At 44.1% G+C, this 13674-nt stretch overlaps 1 protein-coding gene across 3 annotated transcripts in view; it reads right to left on the minus strand.

Annotated features, from left to right (window-relative positions):
* Map2k5 (mitogen-activated protein kinase kinase 5) overlaps positions 1 to 13674 on the minus strand; it is a 278062-nt gene that overhangs the window by 54298 nt on the left and 210090 nt on the right. For all 3 annotated transcript variants that reach the window (XM_023712674.1, XM_004628792.2, XM_004628790.2), the window contains 2 exons: positions 6539 to 6565; positions 6197 to 6229 (listed from right to left, as the gene is read on the minus strand). In XM_023712674.1, coding sequence (XP_023568442.1) covers positions 6197 to 6229; positions 6539 to 6565 — 60 coding nt within the window. The remainder of the gene's footprint in view (positions 1 to 6196; positions 6230 to 6538; positions 6566 to 13674) is intronic.

Raw genomic sequence — 13674 nt, forward strand, 5'->3', positions numbered from 1 at the left:
GGTGCTGGGGGATTGAACCGTGGTCCCTGTGCTTTGCTAAGCTTGTTCTAAGTAGGTGCTTTAGACCACTGAGCCATCTCTCCAGCCCCTGGTCCACAGTTTTTCTTTCCTGTGAAGTATTTACACAAAATTTTTTACTCAAAGTATCCAGGTAATACTGGTTTCACAGAGGAAATTAGGAAATGTTTTCTCTTCTGCATTTCAGGAGAGTTTGAGAAGAAATGGTATTAATTCTTTAAAGATTTGGTAGGATTCACCAATAAGGTGATAAAGTCCTAGGCCTTTCTTTGAGGAAAATTTGTGTGTGTGGATGTGTGGGGGTGCGAGGTTAGAATCCGGGGCTTTATGCACAACACATGTAAGTGTTCTACATAAGAGCTACATCTCCATCCCTGCTTTTTTCTTTTTGGTACAGGGGATTGAACTCAGGACCTTGTGCTGCCAGGCATACACTTATGCTGCTGAGCTATCTCCCCAGCCTTCCAGCCTTGGTTTTTTTTTTTTTTGTTGTATGTGTGTATGTGTGTGTGCAGGGTCTCACTATGCAGCTCCAACTCATAATGATCCCCCTGTTTTCTGCCTCCCCAGTGTTGGGATTACAGGCATGCACCATCAGGCCTGGACTCCATCGCCAGCTCAGTGTGCCCGAGGGTGAGGCCAGTGAGGCATGTGGTGCCAGGCATGTGGAACCCTGGCCCTTTCGCTTGCTTAAGCAAGTGCTTAGTCCGCTGAGCTATCCGGCCTGCCCTTTCTAAAAAATTATCTTTAATTATTATAGGTTCACAAAGATTTCTCTTCTTTCCTCTCCTCTCCCCTCCCCTCCCCCCACACCCCCATTCTCTCCCCTTTCTTTATCCCTCTTGCTTTCTTTTTCTTTAGGGTCTTGCTATGTAGTGCTCCTGTCAGCCAGGTCCTCAGCAGTTCAGCCCACAGACAGCCTGCAACCTGGTGGCCCAGGCATTTCTGATGTGCCCCTCCTGCTGCAGTGCCAGGCAGTTGGGGGCTCCTGAATCTCATTTTGAACTACACTGTGTAGCCTGGGAGGGCTCAAACTTGCAGTGATCCTCCTGCCTCAGGACGCTAGGATTACAGGCATGTGCCACCACACCTGAGTATTTTCCTTCTTATTTCACACAGATACTTACAGCTACCCACTTTCCTGTGAGCACAGCTTTGGCTGAATCTCCTAAATTTGGTACCTGTACCTTTACTTTTGTTCAACCTGAGGCATTTTTTAATTTCTTGTTTTGTTTTTGTCCCACTGTTTATTTAGGAATGTGCTGTTTCCACATATTTGTGAATTTCCCAAGTTTCTTTCTGTTATTGATTATTTATGTTAGCTACCCCAAGCTGCACTCTCGGTTCACTGGTCAGCGGTCTATCCGGGTCCCTACACTGCCTTTGCCTTGGTCCCCGGTCAAAGTTCTACTTCTGTGCTCACCATACTTCAAAGCCCTCCAGGAAGCAGAGGAGGCGACCCCTTCTGCAGGGCAGGGAGAGCACTGCACTACAACATACCCAAGACCAACTCCTTCTTCATGCCACAGCACGGGGTGCCAACAAATCTCAGAGTTCTTCACTGCCATGGTTTTTTTTTTTTTTTTTTTTTTTTTTTGGGTACCGGGAATCAAAGTCAGGACCTTGCTGTATCCCCAGCTCCCTCATCTTGTGGCCACTGTTTACCTGCACACCTAGTCCACATGTAGGCTGTGAACTCCTGAAAAGTCTGTGCCATTCCCTGAGCGCTTTCGTACCTTACAAATCTTGTACTCCTAAGAAACCAACATTCTCACAGAGAAGCTACTTCAGATCAGGCGTAAGACATCACTTATATAAACTCACTTTTCATTGGTAAAATGAACAAATAGAACGTAAATAAGAGATCTGTTGCTTGTTCTGTTAAGCACCTACAGATGCTAGACGGGAATTCATTTTTTAGCTATGGCTAAAACATATACCTACTCAGAGTAATAACCCGTTTTTCTGGTTGTCATATTTTAGACAACCAAAACATTCTGAAACACATCTGTGAACTCAAAAATGATTCACAAGATAGTTTCAAATTTTGAAAAAAAAAAATCAACAATTCAAAAAAAAAGATAGTTTCAAGTGCTTCTTCCTGATATTTACATCTTTCCTTTCTGAACTCAGGAAAGGAAAAAAGTAAGTGTCAGTCCTAGGTTCCACGTTACTCAGCCCACACTGAACACGGAAGGACACTTACTCATTGCCATGTTCTCCTCCCTTCTATAGCTGTGGGCCACTCAGGGGAGACTCGGGACGTGGTCCCTACTCCTATTAGTCAGGTCCTCAGCAATTCAGCCCACTGACAGCCTGGAACCTGGTGGCCCATGCATTACTGCTGTGCCCCTCCCGCTGCACTGCCAGGTGGCTGGGGGCTTCTGAGTGTGTTAGGGCTGGCCCAGGATGGGAACAGTAATTCCTCTTCCTAGTTCTCATGAGGTTTGGAGCTGTCCTGACCACAGCCTGCTCAGCTCAGGTGAGTACAGAGTGGGGACTACCAGACTGATGACTGTGCACAGAATGAACACGAACCCGTCATTTCCCTTCATTACAGAAAGGTCTGAGCCTCAGCATCTCTCTTTAGACAAGCCGGCCTGACCTTCCACTCGCCCCTTGGGCATCTGATCTCACTGAATACTTTCTTTTAGTGCTGCTGGGGTCACCCTCAGAAGCACAACTCTGGTTGGGTCTTGGGGCGGGAGGGAGGCAGTCACTGATAAGAAAGAGGAGGGCTCCACAGCTCAGGTTCCTCCTAAGAAAGGGACCAGGACAATCACCAAGTGGAGTGGCCAGCCTGGGAGGGGCGTCCAGCCTGGGGAAAATGGCTCTATGAAGTTCAAGAAGTCAGAGAACTTTCTGAGTTTCAGGGCAAAACACCACTGGGACACATTTCCATCTCCATACAAGGGCCTTAGGGTAAGTTCTGGTGAGAGAAGCAACTCTCAAGCACTAACATCATCTTGAAGACATCACTCACATCCTGAGCTATCCGGCCCCAAGTCAGATAAACTTTACCACCAAAATTCACTTGGGCTGGCTAGGTTTCTGACTGGAACAGAACTCTATTACATTGTGTAATTGCTCAGATTTAAAAGGCCCCCCAAAAGTTCCCTGTGTGGAAGGTGGCTGAGCGGAGGGCCCTATGCTCAGCAGGGGACCCAGCCACGGAGATTCCAAGGCTGAGTGAGCTATGTGTTACTGGGTGGGGCCTGGTTGGAGGTGGGTCCCTGGGGGTGTGACCTGGGAGGGTGTGTTCTTGTCTCCAGGTCCTCCCTTCTCTCCACCTCCAGGCCATCACAGGCTGAGTACCATTCCTTCACCAGGCCCCTCTGCCACCTGCTTCTGCCTTTGAGACAGCTGGCCTCAGACTGAAACTGTAAGCCCACGTCAGCTGCAGGTGTCAGGTACTTTGTCCCAGTGACTAAGAGACCTTCCAGTGCTGATCTGTGGTCCAAGTGTCATGGCCATGGTTCTTGTTTGGTTTTGGTGTTTTCTGTTTGGACACCTGGTGGCCAGCTCTGGCTCTGCCCCACCACCGGACCCCTGACTCTCAGACCAACTCTAATATTTACCTCTGACCATTTGGGAACTGAGTCTTGCCTATATTCATCAGGTTTTCCAATTTTACTCTTTGCCAGGTCAAGACAGAAAGTTAAGCTGAATCCTTGCAATAATAAAATGTTACACTGTTTTTTTTTTTGGCACAACGGGCATTGAACTCAGGCCCTTGCGCTTGCCAGGCAAGTGCTTATTCTACTGAGCTATCTCCCCAGCCTCTACACTGGGTTTTGCTGGAACTATTTTGTACATGATTCCACAGCTCCCTATCTTGCTTGAATTAGGCTCCTTTTTGATCTGACTTGATCAGGAAACAATATGTTAGCATCAGATGTTCCTACCCCATGAGTAGAACAGTAAAGCTCCTGGCTGGTTATATTCATTCATGAATAGAAGCCCTTCAAGTCAGATGCAAATGAAGAAAGATAGCTAACTGCCTCATGGGACCTGAATAGGCACTGCAGAAGTTCTCAGATGTTAATATTCAGAGTTACCTAGGAAGCATGTTGATTGCTGGTACCATCCCCAGAATGTCTAAATTCAGGAACCTGGAGCCAGGATTTGACACTTTTAACAAAAACGGTAGGTAGTTTTGTGTTAGTCCTCCAACCACTCTGCTGGGAACATGCTCTCCCAGCCCTGGGGAATCTGCTCCCACAGAGGCCAAGCACAGGAAAGGTAGGGCCCCCACCCCTTCAAGGCCAAGACTGACCTTGCCTAAAGCAAGTCACTGGGCGGATCCTTTCCTAACACTGTTATTGCAGAACATCAGCGCAATCCCAAGATCAACTTGGTTTTAGTAAAGACAATGTCAATTTCCCCAACCTTCAAAGGAAGGTATTTTAATATTATTTGGGAGTGAGTGGAAGTACTAAGTTACTTTTTTTCTTAACTAAAGAAGAAATGCTATGGAGGAAAAAGAATAGCATGTAAGTGACACTTTGTTGCCCTTTACTGAATGCTAGATAGTCTGATTTCGCCCCAGTTAAGAAAAACATTTTACTTATTTATTTTTATTTTTTGTGGCCAGCTCAGCCAGCCCTGGGGATGGGGCCAGTGTGGCATGTGGTGCCGGGGATTGAACCACGGTCCCGTGCTTGCCTAAGCAGGCACTTTAGTCCACTGAGCTATCTCGCTGACCCAAAACATTTCAAACTGATAGCAACACTGCTACTTTAATTCAGGGAACCTTCCCATGAGCTCTCCAGCAACATGTATGTTGTGGGTGAGGACTATCTACACCTGAATGTTGGGATCCGCTGGAGCTCCCCAAACGACAGCAGAGCCCAGAAACACAGCACACTATGTATTTCACTGGGTAGGCCAAGTTTCCCTGAGTGCTTTCCCAACCAAAACTGGACTGGGACCCCAGGAAAACTGGTTTAATTAGGAGGAGTCTGATGGGGATAGGATGCTTTTGGAATCTAAGATGACAGAAGATATTGATGAGCTATTCGATCCAGGAGGCCCGTCTGATATCTGAGCTAATGGAGTCTCCATTTGTTTCAGGACGATGCCTTCATGTCTGCACCAAAGTGGTTTATGGCTTGCAGGGGATATATGGACTGACGGATGCAACTATTAAGGATGCTGGCCCATTCTTAGTGCTAGTGCGATATGTGTGTGTGTTTGTTTTTTCCTAGGAGGATTTTTATTTTTTCTCCCAAATCTCATAACTGGTTATGCAGATGTTTAATTGAGAGGAATAACTATGAATTACGGTTTGTTGTTTTTTCTTTCAAACTTTCCTATCTGAATCATTTATCGCCTTCCCTCTCTATTTACAAGTGTTCTAAATATTATAAAATTAAAATCCAAAAATAAACATTGCTAGTAGGCAAGCCCAAATCCACATAAACACAGTTTTAAAAAACTGTGAACGCATCTTAATTGAGAGCCTTGTATACTAAAAGGCAGCTAGTGTACAGAAGAAAGGAATTTAAATTCAGAGTGAGAAATAGAAAAAGTTAAGAAAGAAATGAAGGTAGATTAACTCCAGAAAGGCAAAGGACAATGGACTTGATGAGTACGGGTGACCAAGGTAAGGTAACTTAAACTGTGAGAATACTAGTTGTTAGCGTACTAGAACACACTAGAGGTTAACGAGATAGTTTCAAGGAAATGCTTAATTAGGAAATCAACACTGAACTGTTGATGTAGAGCTTTTGAACCCTTTTTTCACTCTGCTATACTCTAAGTAAATATAGCAAAGAAGGCAAATTTTATGCAGCTTATGTTTGGGGTTCAACTCTGACCTTGCCTACTGAATGACTGTAAATATCTGTTAGGAAAAAAAAATGATTCTGCTTTAATTCCCAGCTCCATTCCCATCTGGCTGCGGAGAGGAACAATTAATATTACCATGTTTTGTCTTTAGGGCCTGCAACACCCCTGGGGACCAGCCTATGGGACAGTTTGTCTTTGCAAGGATTCTTGGCTAGAGCCAGACGAGCAGGATTCAGGACAAGGCCAGTTCACGTAACACAGCTCAAAGCATACAACACAACTCGCTCCGAGGATGTTGGGCATTGTGCTTCATTAGGAAACAAAATATAAGCTTTCCACACCATTAGGAATGACTTTAGGAGTGAAAGCACATAAGACGCCGCCTCACCTCATCAACAATGCACTGCAGAAGCTGGAGAGGCTGCAACGGAGAAGAAGAGAGGAAAAAGTATTAGCCTCCATGCAATGTCTTTACAGTGGAGTGGAAAGAAAAATCATTAATGCAATAAAATACAGCAAGATTAATCAACAACAGCAAACTCTTATAAAAACACGATGCTCAGGATGTTCTATTATTTCTAATGGTACCTAATCTAATACAGGCAGTTAAAGGTTTGCATTTTCTTCAAAATGCAATTTGCTAAGTTTAAAACAAGGCATTCAAGCATGCAAAGGAAGCAGCCATCAGGAAAAAGAAAAGTGAATTTTTTTCTGAACTCATAAAGCTTACCATTAAAGATCCCTGGTTTTTCTGAATCTGAAAAAAGGCAATATGTAATTAGCATGTCATAATCAAAATGACTCACTTGGACACATTATGATCACTGAGAGAAAATTATTGCATTGCTGGTGGCAATCTGTGGGCATGTGTTAACACAATTTACATAATGAAAATACACAAATGTTAATAGCTCGCTTCTCATTTATAGGCGAAAGTCAGCAGAATGTTAATTTCACACAACACTTTTTAGTACCCTCCAGGTTGTATTAGAATAGGGAGAAAAACCATAATCCATTTCAGAAGGCTGTTTACGATTCAGATATAAATAATGTTTTATATTGCTAGATTGTGAACACTGGGCTTAATGTTGCAATCATTGCTAATGTTATGAAGCTCACTCTTTTTAAATTAAAAACCGATTTATTTAAAATTGAAATTAAATCATAGTCAGAAATTAGAATTTTGGATTCCTGCCAGTGTGTGCTCACAACCCTCTATTTTGTGAGGAAAACTTTAATTATGTGGTTGAAGTATTTGCCTCTAACTTGGGAGTGGGGCAAAAAACTCCACCTTTTTCCAAGTACCTTCAACTCATTTCCAGGATAGCGAGGCTCTCTGGGAAAATGAAATTCATGCAAGTTTGATACTTTTTTTCAGTGGGTGGAAGCAGAGACCAGAGTGTCTGTTCCTAATCGACTCGCTGAGGGCAGGCTCTTCACCTCCACCACTGAGAGCCCATTTCTCTTAGAAAATTACCAAAATGTGACAAGATTAATAAATCATCAATATAGTAATTAAAATATTGAATACTCTAATCCTTCCCCCAAATGCCTACAGTTATTACACATTCAGTGAAGATGGAATCTCCATTACTTAATGTTCTATGTAGGAAATCTTCAGGAACTGAGTATCACTATTCATGGGCCAGTTATTTTCTGGGACACATGAGCTTCAATCAGCTGATAAAACATAAGGAAACTTGTACTAGTCCCTTTTATATTTTTAATGGCTCATTTACAAGTTTTTTCCCATATATACACTATGGTCTGACCTGCACAACCACCCAGAGGTATTTGGGGATGATCTTTGTATTTCATGGTAGCAACACTGGGCATCTCAGAGGATGGGGAGGGCAGGGCTGGGCATGGTGGCTCGGGGGCTCCTCCAGTGCGCCTTTCCCTCCAGCATCTGAGCACACCTCACACGATCAGCACCACGCTTAGAACAATAGGATTTGACACAAGATGCTTGAGCATTTCTTTTACATCTGTGTGGCAAGAGGCAAACCCTTTCACCTAGTGCTTGGACATTTTCAAAATGCCTTCCCATGGAGCATCCCAACTGTCCCCTCTGCCCGCTCATAGTCTCCTCCCTAGCCACCACTCCCAGAACCTCTGTCCCTGGTTGCCTGGCTCCAGGTCAACACTGACCCTGCTGTATGCTGTCCTCAATGTCCTGGCTCCTGCAGTCAACGGGTCTTCTGGATAAGGCACCACAGGGGACGATTTGTACCATGTGGGGAGACGGCTGTTCACTACCATCTCAGAGTGGTGAAGAGATTTAGCAACAAGCCAAAATAGTTTTATAAAGGCCTTGAGAAGCCCAGGTAACTTCTCCTATGAAATGAGACACTTATGGTGTTTGTTTTCACTCATTCATTCCTTTGTTTTTAAGCAAATGTGAACACTCCCCCGCCCCTATCTTAAGATGTATCTTCTTTAACAGGAGAACTAGAAGTCCGTCTTTGACATCAAAGAGTGTATTTTCCCAAATTTCCAAGAGCCAGGGAGATTTATAACATTCTCTGAGGAAAATGTGTGGCAGAAGTTGTAAGAGATGTTTGGAAATAACTTTAGGAATGGATTCCGAGGCACTGTTCCCCAGTACTATCAGGTGTGTGAATCGACTGAACTGAGATGGAAACCGAGGATCTCACAGCAGGTCTACACTCTCTTCTGAGGGTTAAGAGCGGAATAACTTCAGGATAACTTGAAATGGTACTATTTTAACATTTGCTCTTCACTATAAGAAAGATACAGCAATATCACAGTGCTTTTTATGACCTTAAAACTATACTGTTTTGTGTGGGTTTTAAAGAGAGATGTTGTTACCAGGCTTTATTAGATAGCAACATATTACATGTGACCATCTTCATAAATTTTGTATTGAGGTAGCAGTGCCAGCACCCGAAATTGATTCAAAATGCTTAAGATACTCAATTACTTTTTAACACTGTTACACAATGCTGTGACTTATATCTTCTATTTCACAAGAATCTGATGATGCAACATCATTGTAATTGATTCATTTTCTCAATTAAATAAAGCGACTGTGCTCTTCTTCATATGGGTGCCACGCAGACCACAGAGTTAGATGTATGAGCTCCTTTCCTTGCCTCAGATATATTGCCTTAAAGGCTGTGTTCTGTTCCTCTGTTAATTCCACCAGAAAATTTAATGCCACAGTCATATTTTTTGAATTCTGAACTGCCATGCTCTCGACTGTATTTATATTAGGCATATTTTTCACAGCTAAACTCTTTGTTGTTTACCTTTTTCAAGATCGCGTTACTGTACGGGTGCAGCCAGCAACCATAAAACAGATCCAGACAAAGTCAACCTCCAGTCCTTGCTTCTGCTGCTGCTGCACACAGTTCATGAAAAAGGGGAGCCCCAGTTTTATAGCACATTAACAGGAGCACTAAGGGGACTCAGGATAAAATGTTAGCGCCCTGAATGCCGGTCTTTATTCTGGGCCTGCCTTCCAAATGCTGGCTGTGAGACAGAGGCTGGAGCAACACAGTAGCGTGCTCAGGGCTGCGTACGGCCTGCACCTCCCGACACAGGAAATGCTGTTGCTCATCACAACCTTGTCCACGTTCACACGCTTGCTTGTACCTTTGGCTTGCACGGAGTGGTTTCTATGTCTAACTAGTACTTTGGGGTAATGAACAGAATAATAATTGCTCCAGATGTACACCTAGCTAATTAGTTTCTAGAACAAGTAGTGCTTGATACATTAATGAGATGAACCTTTTCCCTTTTCTAGAGACAGGTTTTTTTTTTTTTTCTTCCTTTTTATCAGCTGTTAGAGACAAGATTTAAAGCCACACTAACAGGAGAGTTATGCTGTGTTCCAGTAGGGAAGAAGGGTTTCAAGAAAGGCAGCCATGAACACCAGCTTGGCCTTTCTGTTACTGTACTAATGTCTATTTCTTTGCAAAGACTGTACAGTAGGCCCTTTAGAAGCTTCTATACCTAACGTGCCTTAAACATGATTCCAGAAGGGAAATCGTCATTGCAAAAAAGTTTGCTTGTGGGTTCTCAACCATTTGTTCAATGGTGTTGGCAATAAAAAACAATGTGGAGCCTTTGTCTTATGCTTCCCCGTCTTAGGGGCCCTTTTACACAATGGTAAGATAGTCCTTGCTAGCAGCCCCTTTACATTACATTCGGAGGCATAATCAGAAAACTAAAATAGATCCACCTACAGAACTTAGAGAAGACACCCGTGTAGCTTTCATTTTCTCTTTTGCTCTCTGAAATTATGGCTTGCCCTGCAGCTCTTGTCGGAGAGATTTATGTGTGACCTAGGTCAGATCTTCCAACAGCAGTTGACAAATATTCTCTTTACATATTTACTGCTTTTCAGGCTTGTGTTATTTTCTCTTAAATAGAAAAAAGCAATACAAAATTACCTCATTTGGTTGGAATTTTAAAAGAGTATCATTTTCATTTGTTGTGCAGTTACTGGCATTACAGTCTAGCTCTCAGTGTAGAACCCTCTACTCTCCCATCCCACACCTTTTTAATTTCAAATTTTAGGAAATATAGCTATATTGCAAAGATTTTCTTTTCAAATTTGATATATTAAGCCATACCCCTAGACAAATATAAACAAGGATTATGGTAAACTAGGACTTGCCTATTCTAAATGAAGAATTATGACCTGAAAAACTCTGCAAATGGAAAGGACCTCAGCGATGCTCAGAGTGGTCCAGTGCCCAAGGTCACAGAGGGAGCCCGCCTGATGCCGGCTCTGAGCCGCGTGCTGGGAGGATGCACTCCCTTGGAATCGGCCAGACCCTTGCCTCGGATGCCTCCTTCCTCCCCTCACTGGGGTTCAGAGCTGCTGTCGTGATGCGAAGGGATGGCAGCCAGAGGAGCCCACGTCCAGCAGCTCCCGCTCAGGAGCCTCACTGCTTCTGCTAAAGACAGCTAGGATAACCGTATGACTACTTCCTATGGATTTACTGAAAGGAACAGTTAATGCTTCATTTTTTGTACTAATTTTGCATGCTTGTATCTGGTCATCTGAACAACTACTTTGAAGAAAACAATATGCAATATAACAACCACTTTGATTTCCCATCATCTTGTTTTGAAATTCTGTAGTTTTTAATTTTTTTTTATTTTTTAAAATAAAAAAATTAAAAAGCAATTCCTTTAGGAGGAGGAGGAACAGGAGGAGGACAGGAGGAGGAGGAAGAGGAAGAAGAGGAAAATGGGAAGGGGGAAGGGGAGGAGCAGCAGGAGGAGGAGGAAGAGGAGGAGGAGGAAGAGGAGGAAGAGGAAAAGGAGGAGGAGGAGGAGAAAAAGTAGCAGTAGAGGAAATGGTTATGGCATCAGGTGCTAAAATGTAGGGATTCTCCAATCCTATATAAGTTACCAAAACAGGCAAAATTCTTTGATGCGAGGAAGAAAACCACTTCCACAAGCTTTATACTCAATACCTTGTGCCATGAACCTAAGAGTTTCCAAATGATTATTTTATTACAAAAGGACTAGAATAAAATTTATCCTGCCTAATTACAAATGGGAATGTTGCTAAGGTGGTATTCTCCTTGACCACAGCACGACACATTTCTTCTAGTAACATGCACAAGTGTAACTCGTCTGCCCTGCCCTGGTCCCCAGCTGCCTCTGCCCTTATTCAATTTCTTGCCATGCCGAGGAGTCTGCTGGTCTGTCTTACACAGAACCTAAAACAGAGGTGGGTGTAAGAGGACAGCGGGCAGCTACTAAGCAGGTGTAAGAAAGCCTCTTGGGTTTCCACAATCCAAGACCCGCTCCCTGGCAGCTCCTCTCTGGTCACACCTCAGGCTCCAGCTGGCGTGCTGTCTGCAAAAGTGACCAATTTTGAAAAGCGAGAAGTAGAAATTTCTGAATTTAGCAAACAGCTGCGTGGAATGGAAAGGCTCTAAGATGCCCAGAGGAGGGCACAGCTCAGATGGGACCAGACAGAAAATCATCACAGCCATAAATTAGATCAGTTGGCTCCCACTGCTTCCAGAGTATCAAGGACAAGGCATTTTCACACAAAATACAACAGCTGGAGCATCAAGGTACGGTGCAACATTATTCATTTGCTGGGTCTGCCAGTCAGTGAGCAGGGAAAAAAGGACCCGTTTGCCAGTCTGCTCCTTTACCTTTCAAGTGTTTAAAATTAATAAAGCCCATAGCCTACCCCACATCCATGCACAGGAGCCACTGTAAATCTTCCTCTGGGAAAATACACTTGAATTTTGTGAGAAAAACCAGGGACTTAGAATTGCAATTCAAAATAATAAGAATTACAAAATTAATCTTTTCCCCAATGGTACAAGATCTGGCTAGGCATCTTTCTTTCAAAGGTTTTAGATATTTGCTAGGTCAAATATTTCTCCTTTTTTCTTTTGCTCCCAAGAAGGGTGGTCTTATGTTAAAATCCAGCATAAGAAAATCAATTGTGTGTGTGGAGGCAGGGAAGGGGTGGCGGGAGAGGTATTTGTTGCTTTCTCTGAAGGAGGCCTGTTGACTGTTCTGCTCTCTATGGATGAATCAATCTACTACAACAGAAATTTAACGCATCACAGTGTGTGGAAGGGTTTCTAGAGTGAACATTTAGTTTGCATCCCTGTTGGCTTATGCCCTTTCTATGCCACAGAACCCTGAGTGATGCTGGAATCCTGAGTCGACCTTGCCCCAGGGAGAATCCACTTTGTAATATTCTTGACAGGTACCATGTCTTTGCTAGAAGACTTCCAAAGATGGAATTCCAATGATTTCACATGAAGAAGCTCATATTGCTGGAAAGTTCTTTATTATTTTAAATCTAAGTGTGTCTTGCCATATGATGTGCCTGTGATTTTGGAGCAGTGATGAATACATCCAATGTTGGTTGTTTACACATATTTGAAGATATGTCTTTTTTTTTTTTAATTTAGTACAGGGTCTACAGGGTCTCACTATGCACACTGGACTAATAGCGATTCTCCTGTTTTCAGCCTCCCAAGGGCTGGGATTATAGGAGCATGCCACCACACCCAGCACAGCATGCTGGGGATCAAACCCTGGTCCCTGCACTCTGCCTAAGCAGGCGTATTAGTCCGCAGAGCTACCTGGCTGGCCCTGTCATATCCTTTACATTGTCTCCTTTCCTAGATAAGCACCCCTTCTTTCTTCCTTATGCCTAACTGCTACTTTTACTTCACTATTTTATTTTAAAGAGAATAGAAACATAATAGATAAGACATTAGAAATGATACACAATTTAAAAAGGAAGATGTTAGGTATTCAACAGTGATTGTTATATTGTACATTGTTTTCTTCAATGTAGTTTTGCTCAGATTAGATATAAACATGTAGCCCCAGACCCAGTCCCAACCCAGGTCCGGTGAGTGTGTGGGAGAGCTTCCAGCTACCCTGCGCTGGCGGGACCTACTACTGGTCCCAGCCCAGGTGCAGCGTGGGTGAGACCCTCTTCCACTCCCTTGGGATGCCCCCCACAACTCTGCAGCACCTCGCCCACCCCGCCCGCAGAGTAGGAATTTCTGCCGCATTGCGGGAGCCCCCAGACCCAGTCCCAGCCCAGGTCCCGAGAGTGTGTGGGAGAGCTTCCAGCTACCCTGCACCAGCAGGACCTATTATTGATCCCAGCCCAGGGGCAGCGTAGGTGAGACCCTCTTCCACCCCCTTGGGATGCCCCCCACCACTCCGCAGCACCTCGCCCACCGTGCCCGCTGAGTAGGAATTCCTGCTGCGTTCCGGGAGCCCCCAGACCCAGTCCTAGCCCAGGTCCGGTGAGTGTGTGGGAGAGCTGCCTCGCCCCTCTACTCCAACTTGTCCCCTCCAGGCTTAGCTCAGGCCTGGCATACAGGCCTGGGG

The sequence above is a fragment of the Octodon degus genome, unplaced genomic scaffold, assembly GCF_000260255.1.
Source record: "Octodon degus isolate 3935 unplaced genomic scaffold, OctDeg1.0 scaffold00026, whole genome shotgun sequence".
Classification (NCBI taxonomy): Eukaryota; Metazoa; Chordata; class Mammalia; order Rodentia; family Octodontidae; genus Octodon; species Octodon degus.